At 32.3% G+C, this 27,593-nt stretch overlaps 5 protein-coding genes and 2 non-coding genes across 11 annotated transcripts; 2 read left to right on the forward strand and 5 right to left on the reverse strand.

Annotated features, from left to right (window-relative positions):
• The first annotated feature begins 1,261 nt into the window (after positions 1–1,261).
• LOC105632622 (uncharacterized) lies at positions 1,262–3,207 on the forward strand. The gene is made up of 2 exons (XM_012215051.4): positions 1,262–2,255; positions 2,759–3,207. Exons 1-2 carry the CDS (start codon positions 1,515–1,517, stop codon positions 2,873–2,875), a joined length of 858 nt encoding a protein of 285 aa, XP_012070441.1. The 5' UTR covers positions 1,262–1,514; the 3' UTR covers positions 2,876–3,207.
• A 1,537-nt stretch (positions 3,208–4,744) lies between these two features.
• LOC119370258 (small nucleolar RNA snoR138) lies at positions 4,745–4,879 on the reverse strand. The gene has a single exon (XR_005177820.1). It is a non-coding gene; the product is annotated as a small nucleolar RNA snoR138 (small nucleolar RNA).
• A 50-nt stretch (positions 4,880–4,929) lies between these two features.
• LOC119370257 (small nucleolar RNA U19) lies at positions 4,930–5,065 on the reverse strand. The gene has a single exon (XR_005177819.1). It is a non-coding gene; the product is annotated as a small nucleolar RNA U19 (small nucleolar RNA).
• Positions 5,066–6,738: 1,673 nt separating this feature from the next.
• Positions 6,739–7,268, reverse strand: LOC105632623 (arabinogalactan protein 13). The gene has a single exon (XM_012215053.4). It carries the CDS (start codon positions 7,143–7,145, stop codon positions 6,966–6,968), a length of 180 nt encoding a protein of 59 aa, XP_012070443.1. The 5' UTR covers positions 7,146–7,268; the 3' UTR covers positions 6,739–6,965.
• A 4,971-nt stretch (positions 7,269–12,239) lies between these two features.
• Positions 12,240–14,809, forward strand: LOC105632624 (uncharacterized). 3 transcript variants are annotated; one of them, XM_020678681.3, is made up of 8 exons: positions 12,240–12,571; positions 12,643–12,700; positions 13,121–13,355; positions 13,449–13,492; positions 13,605–13,653; positions 13,839–14,133; positions 14,352–14,429; positions 14,526–14,809. In XM_020678681.3, the coding sequence occupies exons 3-8, from the start codon at positions 13,123–13,125 to the stop codon at positions 14,574–14,576; spliced, it is 750 nt and encodes a 249-aa protein (XP_020534340.1). In that variant the 5' UTR covers positions 12,240–12,571; positions 12,643–12,700; positions 13,121–13,122; the 3' UTR covers positions 14,577–14,809. The 3 variants fall into 3 exon arrangements, with proteins under 3 accessions (XP_020534340.1, XP_020534339.1, XP_012070444.1); XM_020678680.3 differs by lacking the exon at positions 12,643–12,700 and having other exon boundaries at positions 12,243–12,571; XM_012215054.4 differs by lacking the exons at positions 12,643–12,700; positions 13,449–13,492; positions 13,605–13,653 and having other exon boundaries at positions 12,252–12,571.
• A 394-nt stretch (positions 14,810–15,203) lies between these two features.
• LOC105632625 (FMN binding protein) lies at positions 15,204–20,172 on the reverse strand. Of its 3 annotated transcripts, XM_012215056.4 has the most exons (13): positions 19,827–20,171; positions 19,629–19,691; positions 19,408–19,494; positions 18,950–19,048; positions 18,387–18,482; positions 18,182–18,247; positions 17,988–18,078; positions 17,656–17,723; positions 17,494–17,559; positions 16,857–16,907; positions 16,581–16,645; positions 16,020–16,093; positions 15,204–15,477 (listed from the first exon to the last, which is right to left on the reverse strand). In XM_012215056.4, exons 1-12 carry the CDS (start codon positions 19,986–19,988, stop codon positions 16,036–16,038), a joined length of 972 nt encoding a protein of 323 aa, XP_012070446.1. In that variant the 5' UTR covers positions 19,989–20,171; the 3' UTR covers positions 15,204–15,477; positions 16,020–16,035. The 3 variants fall into 3 exon arrangements, with proteins under 3 accessions (XP_012070446.1, XP_012070447.1, XP_089574029.1); XM_012215057.4 differs by lacking the exon at positions 16,581–16,645 and having other exon boundaries at positions 19,827–20,172; XM_089717903.1 differs by lacking the exons at positions 15,204–15,477; positions 16,581–16,645 and having other exon boundaries at positions 15,804–16,093; positions 19,827–20,172.
• Positions 20,173–20,481: 309 nt separating this feature from the next.
• APK3 (adenosine-5'-phosphosulfate (APS) kinase 3) lies at positions 20,482–26,167 on the reverse strand. The gene is made up of 7 exons (XM_012215058.4): positions 26,009–26,167; positions 25,202–25,353; positions 23,855–24,004; positions 22,945–23,063; positions 22,781–22,865; positions 21,970–22,016; positions 20,482–21,848 (listed from the first exon to the last, which is right to left on the reverse strand). The coding sequence occupies exons 2-7, from the start codon at positions 25,323–25,325 to the stop codon at positions 21,747–21,749; spliced, it is 627 nt and encodes a 208-aa protein (XP_012070448.1). The 5' UTR covers positions 25,326–25,353; positions 26,009–26,167; the 3' UTR covers positions 20,482–21,746.
• Positions 26,168–27,593: the final 1,426 nt, after the last annotated feature.

Here is a 27,593-nt window from a genome sequence, read left to right on the forward strand (position 1 = left end):
AGAGCCAAACTAAACATTTATTCTTCATTAAACTAACTTTATTGAAGTTGAAAAGCAATTGTTTGGAATAACTTTAACTTTTGTAGGTGGGTTCAATATAAATTATATGGTGAATAATAATAATAATAATAGAACCTTTTTTGGGCTTAAACTCCACATTCAAAATTTTCAACCCATCTACATCTACTATCTAGACTATACAAATACAAAGAATGTTCTAGAGGCAGCTTGCAACGTGTTATTGGCAGCCAAAATTTAGAAAATGACCGAAACTGAAGTTTCTGCATTTAGGGGTTAACTTGCAAGCCACTTGTCTTGTTCGTGCACAAGCAAATGTTGCCTCTTCAACCACAAAACTCTAAGTCGCGAAAATGCATTTTAAATGCACATTTAATCTGCTCTTGTTTTTTTCAGAACTATATACACTCAGCAGAATGATGGAAATGGAACTCCAACTTTTAAATCCCAAGATTAAGCTAAAAAATCATTGTTTAATAATCAAAATCAAATTTATGAACGCTAAGATGTTTTATAAGATATGAATTTTTGCTCTGTTTATATTTTATTCCTAACTAATTAATAATAAAGAAAAAGAAAGCAAAAAGAAGAGCTTCCCTATGTCTATATCCTATCTGCCAAATCATCATTGGCATGACATTTTGAGTGGTATAAAAGCATTGTTTTAAACCTTTATTTAATCAACCGAACTAACTCTAATTTGATTAACATCTGTTACGACAGCTGATTAAAGTATTTCAAATGTGTTTGGTTAAAAAGAAACTCTAAGAAAAGTCTGAAAAGGTACCCACCTATGGACAGTTGTACAAGGGCTTTCCCTTTCATCATTTTCCATTTTTGAATTCAATAATAAACCTAACCAGTCACTTTCTTCCCAAGCAAAACTTTGCAAGCAACCGACACTGCTTTCTCTCTTTCTTTTCCATTTCCCTCAATTAGAGTGAGAGAGTCTTCAAGGAATCTTCAGAGAAAATGTTGACAAATAGACCTTAAAAAAAAAAATGAAAAAAAAAAAAAAGGTAAAACATTGCATAATATTTGATCACTGGTCTGCTGTTAGCTAACTTGGCTTGTGTTTATCCAAACTTAACATTATAGTAATCAAAACAGAATATAAAAAAAAAAAAAAAAATGGAAAGAAATATCAGGAAGCCCACCCAAGAAGCAATTCTCTTAAGTGGGTCCCAATGGACCACCTCCTAAATTGTCCATTATTTCTGAGGATAAGATACGAAACCATGTCGTATCTGTCTTCCTTGCTTCTGGGTTTCAGCTTTTAACACACCAAAGAGCAACAGGACACACCATGGTGTGATGGATGGCCTTAGGGCTCTCTCTCTTTTTCTTTGCTTCCTAATATGAAAATTCCACACAAATCTCCATCAAAAGCCACCTTCTTTGATCAATAATTCAAACCCCCAAGATAATCAAGATTACCCTTCAATATATAGATATAAACCCATTTTCTTGAATCCTAGAAAATTCCCATCAAGAAAATGGATCTTGAAGAGTGGGAAATTCTTCCTCATAGTGGATTTCTTGATTATCGTGACGATGGTGAAAAACAGAATATTGGAGCAACCAAAAATTGCTCAAATTTCAATATGAACTATTTTGTTTGCCCATCTTCACCTCCAAGAAATTCAAGAATTGTGCCTAACCAACTTGTTCCGGTTCCATTTCAGTTGGAACCAAAAACAGTTAAAGATCAAGAAGACATGGAATCAAAAGAACCCACTAGGTTGCCTTTTGTGATCATGCCTGAAAAGATCAAAGATCCTGATTTAGCTTCAAAAGAAGCTGATCAAGACCCAATTTCTCAAGTTTTCTTCAAGAAAATGAGGGAAAATGAATTTGTCGACATGAAAATATTGGAGCGTCCAACGTCTCCAACAAGTAAAGGATCATTTGTGCCTCCTCAAATTGAAACTGCGGGCAAATTTAATTTTGAGGACAAAAGTGATGCCTATAAAAGTGAGACCTTTGAGAGTGCCAAAATTACTTCTCCAAGAATCAAGAATAGTGAAAATGATAATATTACAGAGGAAGAAGTGAATTGGGAGGAGAATAGTGGTGGATTGAATATTTGGAAGTGGAGCTTGAATGGGATCGGAGCTATTTGCTCCTTTGGTGTTGCTGCTGCTACTGTCTGCATTATCATCTTCGGAAGCCAACAAAGAAACAAACAGCATCAACAGAATCAAAAGCGGAGGTTTCAAATTTACACTGATGACAAGGTTTGTTTCTGTTCCTCGTCTTTCTAGTATTTTTGCTTGTTTTAACAAGATATTATTTATGCATATTTGGTACTCATTCCATACATCACTTAACTTTCACATGGTGTTTTACTCTTTTGTGATGCTTAATTTGTATTCTGTTTAATCATTGATCAAGTTGAACTACAATTAAGTTGAGTATTTCCAAGCAAGTAATTGTTATAAAGATGCCTTTCTTGTCAATTAGTATAAACATACTTGGTAAAAAAATGTAATTCAAAGCTTTGTTAGTGAAAATTTAATGATCAGTTTATCAGCATGTTCATATGCATATGCAGATGAGAACTTGAAATTGGTATTGCATTCACTAGATTGTTAGATTGTGAACTCAGAACCAATTTAGCGGGGTAAAAAAAGAAAAAAAGAGATCAATATTTCATCCAAATGAATGTCAGCATTAGGGTATCTACTATGATCATAATCGGAGATCGATATATCTAATTAATCCCAAATATTTGTTGTAGAGGATTAAGCAAGTGGTTCACCATGCAACAAGATTGAATGAAGCAATTACAACAGTAAGAGGAGTTCCCATTGCTAGAGCTCATATAACATATGGAGGTTACTTTGATGCCCTTTAAATCAAGTGCTTGTCACAAAACTTCTCAATTGTTCCTTGCTGTCAAATTGGTGGTGATGGATATATTTGCTATGCCTATATGTAAGCTTCTACAAAAGGTCTTCTTCATATCCTGTACAGAAGAATATTAATATCAGATGTTTGTTTGTGGATAGATTCTGATGAATCTTGTCTGTAGTTGAGATTCCTTATGCTTGTATACAAAAACCACTTGTAAGAGGTTTTTGGGGTCTTACTTGTGATCCCATTTATAGCACTAGCTAAAAGTTTGTATTATGGGCATTTGTCCCTACGAATTTCTATAATCAAGAAGTCCCTGAAATGATTAGAATATATTTGAATATTATACCAGAATAAATTAAAAATTTTGTATAAAAGAAGACTCAGTATAAGGAAGACTTAATATTAGATGAATGATCCTTCATGCCATTACCAATGTTTGACCAAGTATAATTATTGGTGGTTTTTAGAATAAGGATAGCTATGCCCATAGTTTTTAATCTTATTTATAATTATAGATGGTTTTAGTAGTTTAAAACAACCTTATCCTTAATGATCCATTGACTTTTTTTTTCATTGTTAACAGAACTTCTTGTCTTAATAATAAGCTTTCTGTGTTTTTTTTTTTTTTTTTTTTTATTTAATTTAAAATTTAAAATTTTGTTGTTGGACTGCACATAAACAAACTTCATGGTTTTGATCCTTATTCTTGCCATTGGCTAATTGATAGTTGTGGATTAAATTAGAAGCCTCCTTGATTGTCTAACTAATGACAATTAAGATCTTAAAGATATTTTTTTACACAAGGGCAATGAAGGGGAAAGACAAAGACTGATTGAACAATCCAACTATCCAAACAAAGGAGATTTATTGAGTTATGACCCACTTGAGAGAGAGAGTGACTTGATCACTCCAATTGATTTATTAGACAATAATAAATATGCACAGTGTTTAATTGTCAAAAATGGTGACACAGTGGGATTCACTAGGACTAGTGATGTGAAAGAACCTATTGGAAGTATATGTTGGATGCCATGCATTTACATGGAGATTGGACAACCTTCAAATAATTGCCATATGGGTAGGGTCTCTCTCTCATTGCTACATTCAACCACTTCTAAAATATCAAGAGTTTGAAATGGCTAAAACAAATTTTGTTCCATATGTAAAAAAACAGGTAGCTATTTTTAATTTTGAATTTGCTGTGCACTTGACAAGCAGACCTTCTATTATTATAAAATTTTTTCACTTTTTCATGAATATTGTTATGCAGTTAAATATTTGTTTTTAAAATTTTTTATTACAAATTTGTACTAGTCTTCTATAGTTCTATCCAATATATTTTCTTGCAGCTCTGTAAACCTAAACAAATGGAAACAACGAGGAAAAACGACATTTAAAATAGAATTTTACAAAAAAAATAGTATTTTTAGAAAAACGTTTCCGTGCATCACAGGAGAGGAGACCTCTCCAATGTAAAAATCAATTATTTGTGATTTGTATCTCGTACATTTTTTATCAAACAACACCCAAAATAGAGACAATTATCTAATAAATTTAAAAATTAGCTTTTTTTTTTTATGAACTTTTTTAAAAGTCACTGCAAGGTTGTAAATTTTTAAATTTTAAAAAATTAAACTTTTAAACATAATAAGAAATTTCTGGAAATTTTCAGTCACTAGGGTTGCAAACGATTTGAGTTAAATTTGTATTCCATTTTCAAGTTGTTAAAATAATAAATTCTTTTTTCCGTTAAATTCTGTTTTGCAAAATAGAGTTTTGATTATCCGAATCACATATAGATATGGAAAAAAGCAAAAATATTCCAATTCAGAGAGAAAAACAAATCAAATGTTTTAGAGAAAAATTAAAATATTTGAATCGATCTAGGTTGGGGAAAACAGATGGAAATTTCCTTACCCTCAAACAGATTCAGGTTGTTCTTCGCCTCTGTCTGAACCAAACGGCATTGATTAAATCAACCTTCTGGTTATTCGGAGGCGATTGATTGAAAATAATTTATCAGAAAGGGCTTGGATATGGAAATTTTAGATTAAATGTCTAAGGCTGCTTGGAGAACAATCGTTGTGAGATTGCGGAGATTGTTCCCTCAAAATGGCCTTGGATTATGAATAATCAAATACAACATTTGATCAAACGATTTGATCTCTGCCTCTTAACTAAGCCAGTTATGAAATTGCATTTCGATTCATATGGCTACTCTTAAAGGCAGTTATTGTTATAAGCATATTGTTCATGAAGAATCGTCTTCTAGAGAAACTGACAAGGCTAAGAGGAAGTTGTATCTGAGATGAAGGAGGACTCAGCGTTGTAGCCGAACTAAGGTTTTTAAGATTGGGGTTAGGGTTTTAATTCTGGAAGAGTATTTTACCTGTGACGTCTAATTACTAAAATGCCCTCGTTTTTAGGTCTAGAGCTAATGTGGATTCATTTTTGGTTGACCGCATTGTTTTTGTTACAGAGTCACTGGACTTTATCACGGGCCGATCCTGATCGGGTTAAGTTTTCATACAGCCCCAATATGGCCCGGCCTGAAAAAATTTAAATATTTATATCTCGATTCAAGTCGAATTTACAGGTATTTATAGACTTTCCCTCTTTACTCAGGCCCTCTCTGTGAGCTATTAGCGGTTAAATATTAATAAGTATTTAATTAATTATTTAATATAAAATTATTGAAAAAATGTAAGAACATTAAGAATAAGACAAAGGTAAGTGATTCATACAAAATTTATAAACGATTAAACATTAATGGGATTAAAGTTTCACGAAATACTATCTGAGACTTTAAACAATAGAATAGATGTGTAATATTAATATTACCCAACACTATAATGAATTATAGCGTTTTAACCGCAAAGCACTAAACACTACTTGCAAACAAAAAGAGCTTTAATGTAGAAGTTTTTAGTCTTACATGAATGGAGCTCAAAACCAAATTTTCAAGCTTAAAATTTAAATATCTATAACTTTACATCTCAAATTTGCCTATAAACGATCCATTTTATTAATCCAACTTACTATAGTTTTTTTATTTTCATCATTTGGTATCGGAATTACTTGTATAAATTTTTGGAGGTTTTGGCGAGACCCTTCAAGAGCCATCTCTACTACAGCGTACCTAGATGGCAGTTGCAGCAGACATTTAACAACCCAATAATTATGTGCCAATTGTTATGTGCTGTTTTACAGTTTTAGTCACTTAGTTATGTGAATTGTATTAAGCTTAATTCTTACTCAACTCAGGATTAGTATATTAAAATGAAGCTTAAAGCTCTCTCTCTCCTAATCTTATTTGTTGTTCTATTTGGTAATTTTAACGATTATTAGCAGATTAATATAAACCGATAAAAAAAATATAAAAGTAACGTGATAAAAATAAGTAATAAATAAAAATTTTATAAAATGTAATAAAAATAACATTTTATGAAATCCTACTTTAACTAAAATTGTATTATCATAGGCAACTAAAATAAAATAAATATTGCATCACAGAACGTCAGAATTAGTTAATTACTTAAAATAATATTTTAACCCAATCAAACACCAAAAATCACATCCTTCAAACACTAAACACCACTCGCGGAAATGGGCCTAAGAAGTAAGAATAACCCCTTCAACAATGGCTAGATTGAAGGTTTGCCGTATGAATCAACTTGCAGGTGCGAATATATGTCATCGTCTCGTCATTCAAAACATAGCTGGCAGATACATTATTATAATTATAAACACACGTACGAGATATTTTTCCTCCTTGTTAGACACGTGCCAAACACTTAACCACACCAAACAAAGACGAAATTGTTAAGCATCACATGACATGAAAAGAAATATGAAGTAAAATTTAAGAATAACAAATCACATTAAATTGTACAAAAATAATAACAAATTACATCAATTATACAAATAATTAAAAATCAAAATACAAATAAAAGTCCCTAAGCCCTTTTTACGAACCCAATCCAACTGGGCAACAAAGAAAGAGCCTAAGCAAAAGAACTCAGAATGTACCCATTCAATAACCCAAATCAAATTTTTTTCAAAATAAAAAATAAAAAAACTCCACCATTTTAAAATAGAAGCCCAAAAGCAAGAGCTACGAAAGAAGCAAAAATGGTGGGTACAAATATGGTGGCATCAGAGGCAGGGCTAGGAGCTGGTGCTTCTTGAGCTGCCACATTCTGTACGGCGGAGAAAGCCATGACAACAACCACCAAAGCCAAAAATACTCTCATCTTCAAAGCCTCCATTCTTGATTTTCCGGTGCGCGGTAAAACTGGCCCAAGAAAATTTGTGGCGGCAGAAGAAAGAGAAAGCGAATGGAACGGATACAAAAGAGTAGTGGGGTGGCACCAAGTTGGAGGATTAATTACTTTATATAGGAGAATAGGTAGGGGAGGGTGCCCCTGGAAGAGAGTTGATAAAGGGCTAATGCACTTGGGGTTTTTCGGGATTTTAAATTTTTAATGAAGTGTTGTCCTTTGGTTGGGACAGGGTGGCACTGGCTTTGGCCTTTGGCGTATTTGGTGCCTTACAGCTGTTGCCAACGGTTTCTTTGGCCTTTCTTTTTTATGGCCTCCGCTCTTTAACCACTATTTTTTTTTATTATTTTACTATTTTTGGAATAGAAAATTTTTGAGTGCCCCAATTAATGACCCCACATATAGGTCGCTGCATGTTCTGTGGTTTCTCATGCTCTGCTTGTATTATAATAATGGCAAACTTGAGATTTTAGAATCTTCATTTAGATATTTTACATGTGTGTGATTTTATTTATTATTTTTTGGTTCAATAAATAAAAAATTTTAGTTTTCAAGAAAATAGCTTTTATTTCTAAAATTTTAAAAATATAACATTTAATTTCGCTATTTGATGGAAATTGAAATTAGGAATAAGAGGCAGACGAGATATTAAAATGTAATGAATCTTAATAAGAAAAATTTCTTATTTTTCGTTTTGTTTGCTTGTTATTTTTTTTTTTTAGGGCCAAATAAAGAAGAAATATATTAATTATAGCATAATTTATAGTATTAAGGAAGCTCACTATAATTAATACAATCAAAGCTTATTATGGCATCTAAATAAATACATTAACAAATTTTCTCAAATTTTATGATTGCTTACCATAGAAACAAAATGTTGTTGACTTTAATTAATTAAGATTAGTGGTAATAGTGATTCTTGATTATTATTTAAGTAAGGAAATGATTTGTGCAGTTGACATTTTATTATTTATGTTAATAAAACAATTATATGATTAGTAGGTTTATTATTTGTAAAATCATTTACAGATTTTCTTTGCTGTATTTTCTTTTTAATTTTACAATTACTAAATTGCCACTAGAAATCAAACAAAAATTGGTGATTGCATTTTAACCTCTGATTGACAATGTGAGCATTAATTTCTTTCAATGAAACACTTTGGTTCACAAAATAATTTCATTCTCAAGACCATACGAGAATTTCATGGTGGAAAATTCTTTGAAAAGTTTGAAATAGGCTGTAACGTTTTATAACGGTCGAAAATAATGAAATTTGAATCCAAGTTCCAACAATGGTGATCTCAACTCAAGTGATAAAAAGTGATGGGCCCAATTATTCATTTGTTGTAGTTGGTATTTCAAATTCAATGGACCAAACCAACAACCGTTGAAAAAGTCACCTCTACCCTCTAACTTTGGATGCATTCCCTCCCAACTATGGAAATATAATATTAATTTTCTAAAATTTGGCTCCAATTTTTAACTACAAAACAGAGGTAACTTTCCCCTTCACTAACTAAATAGGTGAAAATAACCGTAGAATAGAGAATTTGAACTTAAGACCACTCACTCCTTATATAAATAAAAAGACTAAATTAGTAAATTTAAACTTATTCTCTAACGTTATTAATAAACGTTTTGGTATAATAAAGGAAAATAAAGTATGGTGGTGGAATGGATAATACGACATTAGATTAAACAAATATGCAAGCGTATAGCTAGTAAGAGGAATGATAAGGATATAGAGGAACTAGGGAATGACATAAGTAGATTCATTTTTGTTACCTATAATAGTAAGATATAAGAAATAAAGATTCACGAGTAATAGAATGTAACAATTCCCCAACCCAACAATGCAACAATGGCTAAAGTACTAATTCAGTCATGAAAAATGAGTGAATCATCATTGAATTGTTGAAACCTTTTCATGCAAACTACCATTAGATTTGGGGGTGTGACTAAACTTTAAATGCTTTGTTTGGAAAGGAGAAAAAATAAATATTGTATTAAAGGTGTTCTTATCTCGATACAAGCACTTTTAGTGGTAATTTTCTCTTTCTGTAAATATCAAACACTTGAGTTCTTACTTAAAATAACTAATTTTGTCCTGATTTTATTTTTTCAATTTTAGTTTTTTAATTCTGTTTTTTTTTTTTTATCAACTAAAAATTTAAATGAACAAAATTTTCTTAATCAATTTATTTAAAATGTTTTACTAGAAAATTAAAGTGGATTCTTTCATAAAGTTTCAATACTAGAAGAAGAAAGGATAAAGAGAGAGAAAAAAAAAAGTTTTAAGAAGTAATTAAAGAAATAAGCAGGATAAAATAATTCATTTTAATATTCTAGCGATAAATTTTATTCAACCGAGCTTGATAAATTTCATTTTACTTTTAACTCATTCAACACTAATGATTTGCAAATCCATTCTATTAGACGCTCCAATTTATAAAATAAAATTAAATAAAAATTCATTGTCAGTTGTAAAATATGAAAAATATTATTTCAAAAGCTATTCAATTACACATCAAAATAAATTTTGCATATAAAATTTAAAACCTTAAAAACTATTATTAATAGTGTGAAGAAGTGAGCAATGTTATTACAGTTCGTAACTTTAAGAACACAGTAGATCTTCACAAAATTTATAAGTACCACAAAATTTTCGCTAGAAGTATAGGGATGAATTTTTTATATTTTAGAATAAATGACGAATAAAAATGCACCTTTAACAAAAGTGATATGTGTATGTAGTTGAAGTACAAGTTATAACTAGACGTGGTTAATTCCTTCTCATTCGTTAGTTGTTCTTATTTTGGATATTCAGAATTTATTGGCTTGTGATCGAGAGTGTTCTTTTCATCTCGTGTTTCATGAAATTAATTTTACAGCTGATCATTTAGCTAAGTTGAGTCACTCTATCTCCTCCTCTCTGTTTATTTTGGATTCTTATCTTGCTTCTTTGTCTTTAATTCTATGGACTGATACTTGCGACATTAGCTTTCGGAGATAGGTTTTGTGTTGTTCTCCTTTTTTACTAAAAAAAAAAAAAAAACAAGTTATAACTAGATATACAAAAGTAGAAAGCAAACCAGCAAAAACTAGGAAGTCAAAAAATAGTTGGTGAGCCAATGCATAATATGGCCTAACTTTGTTTGAAATTCAGCCCTTGAAGGCAATGTTAAAGTCCTTAAAGGCAGCATTCCTTCATTAAGAAATTTCAAGCGCTTTCTTCAAATATTGGAAAGTAGCTTATTAATTAGAGATAGCCTAATTATTACATTTAATTTAATTATTATTCACATTATTATTATTTAATAATGTGATTGGACCTATTCTAATTTAGAATCTGTTTCAACTTTCAAATGAGCACTATTTTTATTTTGAAATTTTTACTAGTAATGATATAACATTAACAACTTAATTATTTACTTTAAAAGCACTAATTATTGAAATGGGTACAAACAATGAAATTACTGTCCATAATTGATATGAGTAGGATATAATATATATATATATATATATCTTTGAATACCTATTTGAATATGTTAGATCAAGAATACCTACAGTACGAGATATATTTCTAATAAGTTAGGTCATGAATCTTGGCGACTTATCAACAGAAGTTGAAGAGAGAGGAGGACAGTTGAGCTTAGAATCACTAAACTTACATTATTGCTACATATTTATTTCTTTTTTTTTTTTAGAGAGAAGAATTGGTACATATTTATTGGTAGAATTTGACCAATACTTTTAATTTTGTCTATCAATATTTATATTTATTTTTTATTGTCAATTCTGACATTCCTTCATTGTCTGATTGATTGTAGCCGATTAATACAGCTCCAGGAGCCAAGAAGACTCGAGCAAATATTTATATTTATATCTTTTATTTTAATTTTTCATAGACTATAGTAAGAACAACTTTTTATAATGAAAAAAACTCGAATAACCTCTCACTCTTTATATATTCTATAAGAAGTTCTCACTCTTTATATATTCTATAAGAAGTAAGGATCAACGGGACAACACAAACATCTTTTTTGTATTTAAAATTTAAAATTTTTGAATTTTACATTTTATATAAATTGTCTCTGTATTTTCCAAATACAAATATGTAGATGTTTAAAAATATTTTGTTCAAACACACATCACAAAAGCTATTCTTTTATAAGTTATATACTAAAATTTTCTTCATATTCATTGTCTGCATTTATAAATTTTCTTATTTATGTCTGTGTGATTAAAATATGCAATTATAATCTAAATACATTTATAATTAAAACTTATCATATTAAATTATATATAAGAAGAGACACTTTATGAATCATTGTAACCTTCAAAATCAGATAAATTTAAAAAAAAAAAAAATTGTTCGAATCTTCTCGATCACAAATGTTTTCACTAAATTGTTTTCGTCAATTTAGTGAGTTTAGGAAAGGACACCCCCTGTTGTGTAGCCTACAGTATTATCTCACCCATCGGACCTCTTAACGAATAAAAAAAAATATATATAAGTTATCAAATTTATGTGTGTGACAAATAATTTCAACTATACATTATTTTTATTGGTAAAAAATAAAAAAGGTTTTCTTTAACTAATAAAATTAAAATACGATGCCCGAGGTAGACTACTTAAATTATTTAAAAAATAAATAAAATTTATAAATAGTTTTTTGATTTGATTCCATCCACTTCCAATATGATGTTGGAACAATTTTTAGTAAAATAAAAATCAAAACCAAAACGAAAACTGCGCTCGGTTCGGTTCTCAAAAACAGGAGAGAGTTGAAAGTCGAGACTCGTATCCTATGCCTCTTAGACTGAGGCCCAAGAACAACTCAAATCCAAAGAAACGAAGCCCAACTAATCTCAATTTATCCTCAAAGCCCATATCCATAAGGCCCAACTCAAAAATAGTGGGTAGAAAGCCGGTTATCCACCACGCCCAAAACAAATGAAGAGCATGTGAAAAGGAAGCTGGGCTTTTGAGAAGGGTTACGATAAAACAACGCGCATCTGGCCGTCCATTGTCAATCCAACGGTTATAATATTCTGCAATTATTTTTATCACAGGGCATAGGCTATTGGAGGGGAAGATAAATACTCACAGACTACAGAGATGAAAGAAGAAGAGGAAGAAGAAGAAGAATCTCCACGAAGAAGCTGTGAGAAACAAACAGCAAAGGGGAGAGAGAGAGAGAGGGATAGGGTTTGCTAAAGACAAACAACAAGTTCTTTAAGCAGAGAAAAGTTTACAAAGAGCAATCCTAAAGAGAAAAAAAAAATATTGAGAGAGAAAAAGAGAGTTTTTGGGATAATCTGGGTTAAAACCGATCTGGATTTATTTTATTTCTAGAGATTTTTCTTATTTTAAGGCCTTCATCATCTTCTCCTTATGCAATTATCTTATGGTATATATGTTCTTCATTTCTCTTTCTGTCTCCCTTTGTTTCTTTAACAAGTCAATCTGTTTGAATTGCAGTCTGGGTGGTCTTTGAAGATTTCCTTTTGATTTCCCTTTTGTACTCATAGATCTTGAGGTTAACCTCGCAATCTTCTCCAACTTCAAAACTTTCTTTCTTCTCTTTTTTTCTCATTTCTACCAGTTTTTTACGTAATTGAGAAAAAGCAGATGCATCTCCTCAGGAGTCTGTTTTTCTTATCTTCTCATAAGACCGATTTTGATTTTTCACTTCTGGGTTCTTCTCTATAATCCATTTCTCAACTTTAAAACCCACAATTTCTTCTATTCCACTTCTGGGTGTTCTAAATGGAAGACATAAGACCCAATTTGATTTCCACATATTTTACGTTTCTCTTATTTTCTATGGAAAATTCTTTAGTTCTCTTTCACTTCTGCGTTTTCTTAATTCACCCCGAGTTTCTGCAAGTTGTGAGATTTTTTAGTTCTGGGTTGGTTCTAACTCTTGTTTTGGTTGCTGGTGTTGTTTTGATTACAGATATGGACAAAGACGAGAAAAACCAGAGAGCAAATAAAATATTAGAGCCAGAATTTTTCTTGCAGTGGGGAAATAAAAAGAGGCTTAGATGTGTTAGAGTAAGAGACCCTCAAATCATTTCACATAGATCCGATGGTGTCTTTCGCAGGAATATTACATCTCGGATTGATAGACGCGTAGTCTCTTCTGCCACAGAGAAAGAAACGTCTCATCCTCAATCCCATCGTCTTACCAGGTTAGATTGGTTTTTAGTTTCATTGCTTTTTGAGGAGGCAGTGGTTTTTGTTTTTCAATGTTTGATGACTAGATTTTATTTTTGGTTTCTCAGCAACCAAACAGAGGATTGGAAAACGAGGTTGGATTGGGATTTGGGTATTTTTCTGTTTGGTTGCCGAGAAAAACTAAGAAATTGGGAAAAGTAAATCTGTATGTTTGGATTTTGCAGTTTCTGTTACCTAATTTTGCTTTGTTTTCCTTTGCTCAGCAACCAAACAGACAGTTGAGAATTCCTCCGAATATAAAAAGAGAAAAAGGTCGGAACTTTCTTGCAATCTCCTGTTTGGTTGACGGGAAAATACAAGAAAACGAGAGAATTTGTGTTAAAAAACTTTAATTCGCATATGGTTTTTCTTTTAGATTCGAACTAATGAGAAATCTGACTTGAAAAAAATGAAAAAAAATGGCAAAGTTCTAATTTTTAAGGATCTGTTCGGTACAGGAATTCCGAGGCAGCAACACTTCGTTCAAGTCTGACAGAGAATCGGAAATCGGCGTCGCCGGAGAAAGAGGACAGGTACTACACGACAAGAGGGTCAGTGGGGTTGGATGAGAATGGAAAGATTTCAATGGATGGTCATGGTAACAATGGGGAAGATAAAGGCCATCATGTATGGCCAAAGCTATATATCACTTTATCAAGTAAAGAAAAAGAAGAGGATTTTATGGCTATGAAAGGGTGTAAGCTTCCTCAACGGCCCAAAAAGAGAGCCAAGATTATCCAAAGAAGCTTACTTGTAAGTCTCCTTCTGCTGTATTCTTCCTTCTCTCTCTCTCTCTCTCTCTCTCTCTCTCTCTCAGTTTTTTAATGGGTTGGGAAAGGTTGAAAAGAAAAAGAACTTATGGTTCATGTATTTTGGTATTGGTTTTATTTTATTTTTAGATTCTAAATTTTCTTTCTTTCTTTCTTTTATGTTTTTTTTTGCCTTTTTTGGGAATTTTGGTTGGGTGACAGTTGGTGAGCCCTGGAGCATGGTTGACTGATATGTGCCAAGAGAGGTATGAAGTGAGGGAGAAGAAGAGTTCTAAGAAGGTACTTGATTGTTTTTTCGCTTAGATCTGAACTTTCATGATAATGGGTTGTTTTTTCCCTTCTCTCAAATTTTTTATTCTGGTGGTTATGATACAGAGACCCAGAGGACTGAAGGCTATGGGAAGTATGGAAAGTGATTCAGAATGAAAGATGTGCCACATTTAAGCAGCGGAGACTTTTTTTTTTTTAATTTTTTTTAGAAAATTTTGGGACTTTGTTTGGAAATCATGATAATGTGATGAATAGGAGTTTGTTAGAATGGGAGAAAGGGTAGTGAAGGAAAGTTTCTGCTGGATTTTGTTCTTTTGTTGTTGTATAGATCTAAGCTTCATTTATATAATTGAGAAAATAAATTCTTTTTCTCATTTTATTTGCCATAATCAATTTTTATTTTTTTTTTATAGATCCCAGTATGTATTTGTTCTTGTACAAGTCATGTGATGTGATAAAGTAAAGAAACAAGTCTAAGACAACTAATATGGTCACTTTTTTTTTTTTTTTCTCCTTTTGTCAAATTAGATTGGCCTCATTGTGCAGCCTGCTCTGGCAGATGACTGTAATCATCAGTCTCTGCAGCATGAGACATGAGTAAGCGTGCAAAATCTAGAGGTCGAACCGTATGTTCAATTAAAATTACAATGACCTAATAGAGATTTATGATTTGCTTATCATGTGGTCTGGTCTGGACATCTGACTGGACAAATTTACTTACTGTTAATTGCACATTTGCTTAAAATAGAAATAAAATTCCCACATTTTAGGTTCACTCCTAAATTTTGCAGAAGAAAGAAGCAAGCAATTTGCATTCCGAGATTTTATAAATGTTAATACCAATTTTGGATCAAACATCATCTTTAGAATTCAAACATCCCATGCGATTATGTAATTCCACTCCGTGATTATTATGCCTGCCGACGGTATTTTAACATGTACATGGTATATGACTACGAGCCATTAGGAGCAAGCTGCCATTCGAGTCTAATTTCAGCAATTCAGAATTATATATCCTTTCCATATCAGTCTCTCAAGTGTGATGCGCTGCAGAATCCTACATAAGCAAGCAAGACAACTGAGTGAGAACATCTCATAAGAAAGGAATGATGAGTTCCCACTGTAAGTAAAAAATGTGGTAAGTAGCACATGGTAACTCGGGCAGATGTTTGCCAGAATGAACAAGACTCGATCAAGAAGATGCTAGAATATCACAAGGAAGCGAGCATAAAAACGCAAAATTAGAGGTCTTGAGAAGGAGATCATCATTTTGAAATTCTAGTAAAAACATGTAATACATGTGGTATTTTGGCCAGTGCAATACTTCATGCTATACTCTAATCTCTAAATATGAAATGGTTGCAAGTCTTCATAACATAGATATGAAAATTAGAAGGGGAAAATTTCTTATTCTTGAAAAATCATTATGTTCATGTTTAGAATGCCTATCTTGAGCACAAGGTTTGCTTATTATACAAGGTTTGCAACCCATGTTGGGACCAATACAAGTTCTTTATGCTTAAAAACAACAAGATAGCAAAATAGTTGAACAACATTTTATTGCAAGATTTTTATGGACAATCGTACACCTCCTTGTACCTTTCTTAGCATGATATCAATTAACTTGAGACTTGGCAGCTTGGAGCATTTCCACGATTAAAGTCTTTACATCCCTAAAAAATAAAAGAAAACAAACTCATCAGAAATGAAGAAACCGAAGTCAAATGGAAGCAGAAGACTTGACTGACTGGACCATGGAGTTACAATGTAAAGTCATGCAACATGACAAGAGTATTCAAAAGAAACCTGTGGGCACATGGCAGAAGGTCCTCAATAAGTTTATGGCCCAAGCATTAACAGGAGATTATGGTTGGGGATTGAGTATGCATATGTACGTGAGTGAAAAACATCAAATTAAAACCTGATATTAGATTCCATTAAAAAAAAATCCTCATTAACTTTGGAAGTGTCAGCAAAAAGAAAAACTTTTCAGATGTAGCACAAAATTAAGATGAGAATCTAGAAGCACATACTGTATGACAAAAGAATAGGAATAGTTGAAGCGTGCATATGAAGGACAAACAATCGATCATTTTCTCATGGAAAAGAATAATTTAACTTCAGTAAAAGACCAGAAAATCTATAATTAAGGACTCTCACTTTCTGTCTTCTGCACGTCTAGGAAAAGGAATCCGAAACTTATATGTATTCCCTTGATAAACAGCCTAGAAAAAAAAAATGAGGTCAAAATATGAATGCAGAGAGGAAGAGAAACAGTTTTGACTGCAGCAAATATCCAAATGGCAAGGCAGTAAAAAGAATCAATTCAAATTAACATTGCTAAAGGAGAAAATGGCTAAGATGGAAGTAAAAGATACTTTTAAGAAGCTAGTGGAGTAAAGCACACAAAGTAAGATTGTTATGGATTAATGATACCTTAACATTGAATCCAAGGCTATCAATGTCTAGCATGTAGGCTGATTCCACCTGAAGAAAAATATTAAGTCAGCCTTCACATACTAGTTGATTCAACTTTGATGACTAAAAAAGTAAGGGGAAATAGAGTAGGGAAACGGAGGAGAGGGGAGAACAGCAAATTTTTACTTAATTTCCTATAATGTGAAGAAAAGATTTTATAAAGGGAAAAATAAACAGATGTTCCTTAACAGGTTTTCCTCAGCACCTCAAAGTTATGCTAAACTAACTTTTAAAAAGTTCTCCCCGAGATCTTTTACTGCATTCAGTTCAGAGAAAATTTCTTTTGAACCAAAAAAGGGAAGTGTTTAAGAACCAAGAAGAAATTTGAGGAAATAAAAAATTTTCCATTCTCTTCCCTTCCTTTCCACTTTATCTTTTACATATTCACTTACAGAAATTATTAAACACCAGTCTCCCTATCAAACACATGTTCGTACATCTATCCTCCTCCCAGTTTCCCCACTAATTTTGAAGCAGCAAAGGATTCTGTTTACCACTCAATTTAATTGCAGTACATTGGTTTATAAAAAATGTACTGATCTGATCTCGGTTACTAAAAAATATAGAAATATACTGGAAAGTACACCAAAATTACCGCAATTGATGTTGAATGTTGCACAATGAGCCTTGTATCTTCAGCATGATCTCTATTCATATGAGACTGGTTAAAAATAAGATGCCAATTAGAATTTTTAATAGTTACAATCTGTAAACAACATAATAAAATGCATGAATATATTGCATAATCAAGATATACCGAAACAGGTTTAGAAAATTGAGTTATTGGATCCACTTTGGCAGCTTGGTACTCTTCTTTGCTAAACTCTGAAATAATAAAAATAACATAGATAAGAGATTAGAACAATTACAAAAGCAAAAAGGTAGAAACAATAAAAATAATATCTAGCAGTCCCTCAAAAAATAAAGTCACCATCTAAATACAAAAGCAAAAACATTGGTGCGTGTCTAAGGTGAAGTGACCTTGAGAGTACCAAGAGTCACTCTTGACCACATACTAGGAAACAATTTTTGTGCTGTTATTCTGTTCAAAAAGGGAAAAACAAGAAGATTTCAGAATGGCACACAGACCTCCAAATCCAAGTAAAGCAGTTGCAACTCCTGACACATATCGCACAACTTTTGGTTCAATACGTATGAATTGGAAGTCACCAAAGTCAACCTTCATATTGTACATATTGATTTAGTCCTCAACTAGATATGCAACAATGGCATTGGGTGAAGAAAGAATAAAGCATGCCAGAGAATAGGAGGAAATAATTTACCCAGAATGCACCTGGATGCTTCTCCAGATACATAGTTCGAATGGCACTTTGTTCTTTCTCAGGAACCTAAACAGTTGATAAGAACAGTAAATTTTATATCAACCTCCTCCCTCCAGCAAAAACGAAAAAGCAGAAGGTAATACACATTGCAAGTAATGAGTTTAAAATAAGATCTCTTAAGGAAACAAATATATGAATGACTTACAGAAAAAGCATCACCATGCAGAGTGATTACTAAATCGGTCCTATCCTCTGGATCTCTAGCAACAAGCAATGAGCATTTGGGATTAGCTAACAGGTCCTGCACAAAGCAAGTTTCATATAGTCAAAGTGCTGCAAGAGGTTCATAACTAAATCAAAGGCCACAAAAATAACAATGGAATATAAATAGGTTAAAAACAGAATTTGGCAAGGACAATCAGTTTAGACCAGCATCTCCATCTTGCATATATGCGCTTACCAGTGGATAATTCAACAAATATGATAAACTAAACATATCTAAGATAAGTGAATCTTACTTTTCAGATTTTTATTCTTTCAAGCATTCAATAAGTTTCAATTTTTATTACAGTGATCAGCTGGCTCCACTACGGCATAGCTAATCCACCGGAATATGAACAAAAATTACCAATTGAAGTTTACAATCCAAAAGAACCATAATTGTTATTTTGCATCAAGGCAGATCTTATGGTGAATAATCTTTATAGTTCATGAGTGATTTTCTAAGTTAAACGACAAATGAACAGATCTGCAGAATATAGAGCAAACCTTTGTATGAACTGCCAAGCTGCTCACTGCTAATATTGGAGATCCATTGACATCACATGCAAAATCAACCATTGAACCTGATGGATAACCCTCATGCTTCTGTTTATCAAAAGCAATTGTTACAAGTCAGTTAACAGATAAAAAAGTAGACCAAGCAATGAATGCCACAAACCAGTGTGCAAACCAAAATAACTATAGTCAATCCGCTAAAACAGCCAGAAAAGAAATTGATCTTCAACGGTCCAAATAATTTAGCTATCCGTAGCCCACATAAAAAATTAAAGGTCATTGTTCCACCGTTTTAACACTGAACCTTCACTAATTCCTTTCACAAACAAACTAATCTTGATCAGTATCCTTCAGCCATGCCAATTTCAAGTATCATGAAAACTTCGTTTCCACTATTCTTCTTCTGATCAATGAATTCAAAATCTTTAATAAGCATATGAACAACAAACCTGAGAAAATGTTGAAAGCACGCCACGCACACTGTGATAAAGCACAGTTTTAATTTCCTCAACTGGAGGAAGTCGAGCAGCCTTTTCCTATAATCACATAAAACCCAATAACAATCGATCAGTAGCATTGACAAACATATATTAATCATAAAATTGAAACTATCAATCAATATATTAGATATCTAATTTCTCAAACACTTACAAAATAAAAAAGAACCAACCTGGTGAGTTTGGATCAACTGCAACACATTGACATCACTGTTAACATCCCCAGGTGACACCGCCTGATAAAAAAAGAATCGCTATTATTATACGAGAAATCATTCAATTTCATGAATCAAAACCAATCGAATGATCAGAAATAGCTATCAGTTTCGCAATTATCAATAAAAAATGATTGATAAAATCGATTTGATTACCTGAGTGGATGGCTGAGTTGCAGACGCCATGGAAAGAGAGCGACGATGGCTCAGAGAGAAAGAGGAGTGGCAAATTGGTAATAAGAGAGAAGAATGGTGGTTTCTTTTGACATTTACGCGCGTAAATGTAGGGACCGAACACGACGCCATCACAGCCTTCATTGCTGCCCGCGACACAGGGAAGCAACCAACCGACGACTCCGCCACCTAACCGCTTTTCAATTGATATTTAAAATCCAATTCATTACTTGCAAGTTATTTTTGTTTATTCTTCTTTTTTTTTTTTTTTAAATCTATTTTTGAAAGTTTGAAAATGGTGGAAGAAATCAAGCAGAGCAGATGAGCTACGGACGGTTGGAGGAGTAGACGTGTAGTTTTATACTGTTGGGTCGGGTCATCGGGTTAAAATGAGTTTGTTATGTTCGTTTAATTTACAGCACGTGACGAATACTCAATTTTGACACTTTTATAATTTAGATTAAAGATTAATTCTACTAATTTTATTAATTGATTACTTTATTTTTGTTTTTAATAATTATAATTTTTATATGCTTATTATTCACAATGTTAATTGGTCTCCATAGTGCTATATCGAATTTTATTTTCAATAATTTGATTCATGTACGCAATATTATTAATAAATAGAATATAATAATAACATAAATACTAATGAAAGTTATAACCGTATCGAGACGTATGATAATACGACCCCAAAGACAAACAATATACTATTACAAGCTCCTGTTGAAGTTTCATTTCAACTGTACACAACAAACAAAAGAAAAAAAAAAGAAATATTTAACCAGATCTCAAAATTGACCAATCATAAAATCCAAATCCAATACAATCCAATTTCTATCTTCAATTAATCAGAATTTCTCTTTCTCATATTTACAAAATTAAAAAAAGAAAAAGAGAAAGAGAAGTGGAGCGAGAAATCAATCTGAGTGCAAATCGTCATCGTCGCCTTCGTCGTCATCGAAATCGAAATCGGTGAGATTGGCAGGATTGGGATTGTAGCAGAGATATGTCCATAGAGAGAGAGTAAGACGACCTAAGTGGTTGAGAGGTAAGCAGAAGAGCAGATTCAAGACTTGATCGCTGCTTAGCCGCTCTGGATTGCAAGCTATGTATTGGCATAGATTGGCTGATAAATTCGCTATCGTCATCACCAAATTGCTGTTCAAAACCATTTCTCTCTCTGTCTCCCTCTGCTTTTTTCGAGTTTTCTGTTAGCTGTTTTGTTGGTTTTTGGGTTACGAAATGAGAAAAGTGACGATTGACGAAGGTGGTTTCACCTTCGCAAACGACGCCGTATTTATGTCTGTTCGAAATTGGAAGTTTTAGTATGCCACACATGACCTTTGCGCGTTAATACATGTCTTTACCCAAAGCCTAGAAAACCTTATGCCTCGTTTGGATTAATTAATACTGAATATATAATCTATAAAATTTATAAAACCTAAAACTTTACTTTTGTGTCAATTATGCTTGCTAAATTTGATCTTCTCAGTTCTTAAAGAAGAATAGAGAGAGTTTAAATTCGACTTTCTTTATTATAAAAGTTATCACGACAGAAAAGTATTTAAGTTCAAATCTCTTTATTACAGAATTTATCACGACAGAAAAATTGTCCGTGTGTATATATATATATATATGTATATATATATATATATATTGTCTCTAAAGCTATAAATTATATTCATAAACAATGTGACGAGGATATTCTCCAACTTACATTTTAAATACCTATTTGGATGAGTAATTATCCCAAGTTGAAAAAAAAAAAAAAAAAGAAAAGAAAAAACATTGATAGAAACAATGGTTATTGGGATTCAATCTAGAGAAGAAATCTCAATCACTAAACAACTTCAAACACATTCCACATGATGACACCCTTAGCTGAGTCTAGTAGCGTCATCACTTATCTTGCAGATATCCTTTGTCCTCCAAGTATGATACTACTTGTCCAGCCATGGCAGTTGGTGTGGGACATACTCCATCTTTCTCTTGTATTTCTATCTGCATTGAAAGGAAAGTCAGTTCAAGATGTGTAGAGATGTTGGGTAAAGTCCAAGAAATATCACAGCAGTTCCAGTAGAAATTATTATTAAGAGCAATGATTGTGTCTACTTATGTATACCTCGCAATTCAAAGGTGGTTCATAAGGATCATCTATGCCAGTAAAACCTGCAATGTCATATGACCATGTTAGAGAAGACATCGGCAAATGATAATCTGAAACATCAAAATCTCTTTCATTCAAACCATCAAATAACCATGGGCAAAGAATAAGCAATTTCAATTCTTAGCTAATTTTGTTATCATCATCCTACAAATTTTGGGTTCCCAATGGTACTTTAGACCAATTAATATAGCATTTTTTCTTGAAACTAACTTTTCCAATTTGCACGGTATTAGAAAATCTTGTGGAAGCAATCTCAAGAAGCTTACTGAATATTTAGATGAGGATATTTAACACTCCAATTTCTATTCCTGCAGCAATTCACACTCCAGGTAAAGATGTTCTTAATAAGAAAGAATGCGTGGAAAATTCTAAAGGGGTGACGGGTTGTGTAGGGTTGGACAATTTAAATTATTATGACTGAAGATCGTGAATGAAAAGACATAATTTTTCATGCTTTTAGACAGCCAATCCTAATGCAAAGCTTTAAAAACTTAAAAAGGATAAAAAGTGTCATCGTTTGTTTTAGAAGAGAATGTGCCTCACCTCCTCGCAATTACTCTTTACCTGCTAATAAAATAAGTCTTCACTCTTCATTTCAACTTTTTTCTCTTTGGCTGAACCATTCAATAACGAATGCAGCCAATATTATACACCTTACTTGCTGGCCCTATGTTTTCTCATGTGGGTTACATTAAATACAGGAAGGGTAAAAATGCAGGAAACCTGTGATGTCAAAGCAGCACCAAAGTACATTTCAAGAGCAAACCTTTAATTTTTCCAGCACGTGCAAGCTTGTAGAGCCCTTTAGCATCTCTTGACTCACATAATGAAAGAGGCATGTTCATGAAAACCTATAAGCATACAAGTAAAGTGATAATCTTAAAGAAATTTTGCTTGGTCATAGTAAGAGCCATTATGGGGGAATCTTGCCTCGATGAAATTTGCATCTGACAACATTGCACGGCAAGCATCCCGGTCTTTTCTGTATGGTGATATCAGACTAGCAATGCATATCAAACCAGCATCCGCAAAGAGTTTTGCTACTTCCCCTATCAAACAAATATATAATTAATAATAAATGATATAAAAATGCATCAGAAAAACCTATAATAGGCCTACCACATGCTATACTAAAGTTAATCAAGTTTTTAGCCTTATAATCATAAAAGAACTTGGGTATAACTGATAACTGTTAGGCTCAAGTACATCTGGACGTCATCATCAGAATGGAACTTCATCATGACCTCATACTACTGGTTATAAATAAAATTCAGCTCAAGGATTTTGTTGACCAACAGTTTGCTCACTTCTGTAATATACCAGCAACTGGCAAACCAACAAATATTGGAAATTGAGAGTGTCAACATTTCCCCACTTTAATAAAAAATGACTATCATTTTTTCTTTCAATAGAATTTACAACTTTGATGTCTACTAGGACAATGTGATTTGATATTCTGGAACACAGAACTAAGACTAGAAGTCTAGAACATTGTGATCTGATAATTGGGAGCACATACCCAAGACTTGAGCACTCTAATTTAAATCTTGAAAACTAATTGGATGACCCAGCCATGTTTAGCTTCATGCAGTATGTAACAGCTAGTAAAAACTGCCCCTTAGAATCCCCACTACAGACAGAATGAATAGCTCTTATATCTGCCAGAAAAACCTCAAATAGCATACAAATCCAGCTGAATGATAAGTTTGAACTAATTTATTTGTTTATTTACGCAAACCTCCAAATTATGTAACTCATGAATTAGATCAATACTATCACCATGAGTTTTTCTGAATAATAAAAAATAAAGAAGTTTGTTATTATACAAAATCATACTTACCAACCCTGCGAATATTTTCAGTTCGATCTTCAGCACTGAAACCCAGATCTCTATTCAGTCCATGGCGAAGGTTATCTCCATCAAGAACATAAGACAGCTTCCCCTTAGAGTACAGCTCTCTGCTCAGTGAGCATGCCAGTGTGCTTTTCCCTAAAAAAAGTTGAAAAAAGGTCTGAAAACAAGCACAGAGTAAAAGGGGACTGATTCTTCTACCAAACAAGGAGATTTCTCAAAATATACATATCACAATAATCCAGCATCCACCTACTTATAGCACAATAAGCCAGCAACCTCTTGCTGCTTAAGTGGATGGCAAAATTTGATGACTCAAACAAGAGTTTATTTAATAAAATGCCACCAAACATGCCAGCATTTTCCAATTACATGAACATACATAATACATAGAAAGTGGGAGAGATATGATTAAAGCTGTGTTCGGCAACAGCTTTTTTAGATAGCTTGTCAAAATGCTAATCGCTATTTAAAAAGTTGTTCGGTAACATAGCTTTTGGACTAGCTTTTAGAGGTTATGATAGCGTTTTGTAAAAAGTTAACTCATGTAACGTTTAACTTTTAGTGTTTCATGAAAAGTTACTCAAACAGCTAACTACTAAACGATACTAAAACAGCTAATTTTGTCGAACGGACCCTAAGTGTAACCCCACCCTAACTGTAACCCCTCCAAACCTTCACCTCATTGTGGGTGCGAGAATGAATACAACATAATTATATCACATCTGGCCCCAAAAGGTTAAGCATTTCTTCTCATTCATTCAATTTGTTTCCCTTTTGGGATAGTTTTTGGCTAGTATGAGGTGCAAAGATATTTCTCTTCCAATGCCTGAAAGGTTTTCTAGGAAGCAAGAACAAGCACCTGTGGCATCCAACTTAATTCAAAAGGGTCATAATTTCTTTTATAGATTTAAAGCATTAAGAAATATGAGAAATCTACTTCGAGCGGTTGCGTCCCACAAGTATGACAAAATGAGCCTTTAGGATTATCTAGACCAGCATTTTTCATGAGATGATAGACATCGAGCCAGAAGCATGATTTCTGCACATTTGCCTCTGTAATTAGGACATCGCAACAATAAGCCTCTATGAATTTAATGAGTTATGATTAATCACATTAATCAACGTTTCCATATCTAGAGTTTATATTTACAAACTGAAAGAACTACATTAATGTACATAGCCTAGACATAAAGCCATAGAAAATAGTAAGCTTTCTGGTTGACCTAAAGATTTTAAAAATTAAGGACAAACGAAAAGTAGAAAGAACAAAAAAAGCAAAAAGAATTTTGAATTAACTGCATGATAAGTAAAATGTATAAGAATGAGTTTAACCTGATCCACTAAGTCCGGTTATCCATACAACACATCCCTTCTGGTTAAGTAGTCTCTGCCTATCGGACTTCCCTACTGGACATTCTTGCCAAAATATATTTGTAGAATTCGATAAAGTAGACATTGGAGATCCTTTTTCTTCACTTTGCTTTCTACAGTGGAACAATTTAATAAACAATCCCACAGTGAGAGCAGCACTAGTATAACTTTTATTCAAAAAAAGAAGGAAAATCACAAATACAACCACTTGCTAAATTATATAACACAACAAAAAAATAAATCACGAAATTTGATTCTGCAATTTTTGTACTGCTAATTGAATTACGAAATCTTGGTTGCCAACTTGCCATTAACAATTTCTCTTTTTGCAACTTGCATCATTGCTATAATTTATCCCATCTACATCTAATAAAGAGAGAAGAAAGAAAGTTTTCATATGGTTGAAAATGCATATTCCCCAATAACCCATTAACCACAACCATGATCTAAATGCCATTAGTTGAATAATAGATGAATACTAGAAATACTTTGAACGAGAATCGCTAAATGACCAGGATCGTCAAAAGTTACACATTCCTTATTCCTTGGAGTAAAACAGAACCCATAAAATAGCAATTAAAGGTGATGATATAACCAATAATTAGAAAACAGAAAATGTACATTATAACAGAGTTTCTTGCGAGAAGGTAATACTCATTAACACGGAGATAAAAAGAAAAAAACAGCAGTTCACGTCACAAGAAACCAAGCTCAAATCAGAAATAAAGTAAACTGAAGGAAAGGACTGAGGAGGAAGTCTTGAAATACCTTGAAAATTAGATTCAGAAAGAGAGTGAAAGCGATCGTCTTGTAATATTCTGGTCGAGGAAGAGAGAGGTTGAGAGCCAGGGGGAGGAACGAATGAATGAGGCGAGCGAGAAATAATAGGAGCTCTAACTAAGCAACGATTAAATGGGTATTATTTACGTGAATTTAACTGTCTGTATTATATCCTACGTATTAATCGCAAACGAAATTTTTTTTATTTTATTTTTTTATATCATCCCTTCGCTTTTAGAGACAAAAGGAACAACTCAGAAAATTTATATTATAGAAGATCGCCCATAACTTAAGTCATAGTGATCAATTCGAAAAGTACTCCTAGGCTAAACCCTTCGAGTTAATCGCAAAAGAAAAGTTATCACAAAATTTACTTATCAATAATATTGATAGAGGAATTTCAACTTCAATTTATTACTGTGTCAATCTTATATTATGTTATATTTATGTGTATATTTGTATGTTTTTTTTTACTTGAAATGTTATCGAAATTTTTGATTTTTTTTAAGAACAAAATTTTTGAGTAATTTATTTCATCTGTCCCAAAATATAAGTCATTTTTAATTTGTTATTTTATCACAAAATATAAATTTTTTTATGTATTTGAAGAAATAATAAATAATTTTTTTTCAATATTACTCTTATTTACACTAAATAGAATAAATATTTCATAAAAAATCTATTAATTTTGAGATAAAAGATAATTTGATCAAATTACTATTAAATTTATTATAATCAGAAGAATTAATTACTTTCTTGTACAAAAATCTTAAACGATTTATATTTAGTACAGATAGAGTATATTTATTAAAGTTAATTATTTATATGTTTGAGCTCTCCTAACTTAAAAATTATCCCAAAAAAAAAATAATTGATGCAATTTTCTAAAGGATAATAGCAATGTTACAATACAATTTTCTTAAAACTAAAATTCTGCATGCTCTCTAAAAAAGAAAAAAATTAAAATTCTACAATGCAATTAAATTATTAAACGGGTGAAAAAGAATAAATAGGGACGTTTATGATTTACCGATAAGGCAAGGAGTCCTTTAAATGAATCTGGACAGCCCTCCCTTCCACATTGCAGTTAAATAAATTAGAAATTAGGGTGAAAGTGGGTCCCTATGAACCTAGTGACGCTGACGTGTATTTGATTTAGTCCAAAATGAAGAACACGTGGCAAGGTACTCATTTCTTCCATTTGGGCGTCTATGATCACACTTCCGCTTGGTTAGAATATTCATTCCTTTTATCAAAAAAAAAAAAAAAGGAATATTCATTCATTTCCTACTTGGGAAAATTTACCATATTCCTTTTTTATTTTTTATAAAATTATATAAACCATGCAGGTTCTCATCTCAGTATCAAACTAAAAATTAAATTTATTTTAACTGTGTGATAAATATGTAAAACGGTGAAATTTGCAGGATCTAGTTAGAATTATTTCCTATTATTTCATAGCCAATGACGGTTCCTTAATTAATGTTAAAAACAATAAAGAAAAGAGGAATGAATTTCGATTTAGATTTGACATTTCTACTAGGAAATTTTGACAAAAGAGGAGAAGCAATTG

Source organism: Jatropha curcas, chromosome 2 (genome assembly GCF_041381405.1).
Source record: "Jatropha curcas cultivar XTBG-Jc1 chromosome 2, XTBG_Jcur_1.0, whole genome shotgun sequence".
Classification (NCBI taxonomy): Eukaryota; Viridiplantae; Streptophyta; class Magnoliopsida; order Malpighiales; family Euphorbiaceae; genus Jatropha; species Jatropha curcas.

Bases quoted from the DNA above. Each gene is read 5' to 3' on its own strand.
- LOC105632622 (XM_012215051.4), top strand. From the start codon at position 1,515: ATGGATCTTGAAGAGTGGGAAATTCTTCCTCATAGTGGATTTCTTGAT. The intron at 2,256-2,758 runs GTTTGTTTCTGT...TATTTGTTGTAG, and splicing joins AAATTTACACTGATGACAAG to AGGATTAAGCAAGTGGTTCA.
- LOC105632623 (XM_012215053.4), bottom strand. From the start codon at position 7,145: ATGGAGGCTTTGAAGATGAGAGTATTTTTGGCTTTGGTGGTTGTTGTC.
- LOC105632625 (XM_012215056.4), bottom strand. From the start codon at position 19,988: ATGAAGGCTGTGATGGCGTCGTGTTCGGTCCCTACATTTACGCGCGTA. The intron at 17,724-17,987 runs GTCTGTGTGCCA...TTATTATTTCAG, and splicing joins TGCTTTACTTGGATTTGGAG to AGTTTAGCAAAGAAGAGTAC. The intron at 16,094-16,580 runs GTGAGAGTCCTT...TTTATTTTTTAG, and splicing joins AGACGTGCAGAAGACAGAAA to GGATGTAAAGACTTTAATCG.
- LOC105632624 (XM_020678680.3), top strand. The intron at 13,356-13,448 runs GTTAGATTGGTT...TTGGTTTCTCAG, and splicing joins CAATCCCATCGTCTTACCAG to CAACCAAACAGAGGATTGGA. The intron at 14,430-14,525 runs GTACTTGATTGT...GTTATGATACAG, and splicing joins AGAAGAAGAGTTCTAAGAAG to AGACCCAGAGGACTGAAGGC.
- APK3 (XM_012215058.4), bottom strand. From the start codon at position 25,325: ATGTCTACTTTATCGAATTCTACAAATATATTTTGGCAAGAATGTCCA. The intron at 23,064-23,854 runs GTAAGTATGATT...TTTGTTTGATAG, and splicing joins TGAAAATATTCGCAGGGTTG to GGGAAGTAGCAAAACTCTTT. The intron at 21,849-21,969 runs GTATACATAAGT...CTTTCAATGCAG, and splicing joins AACCACCTTTGAATTGCGAG to ATAGAAATACAAGAGAAAGA.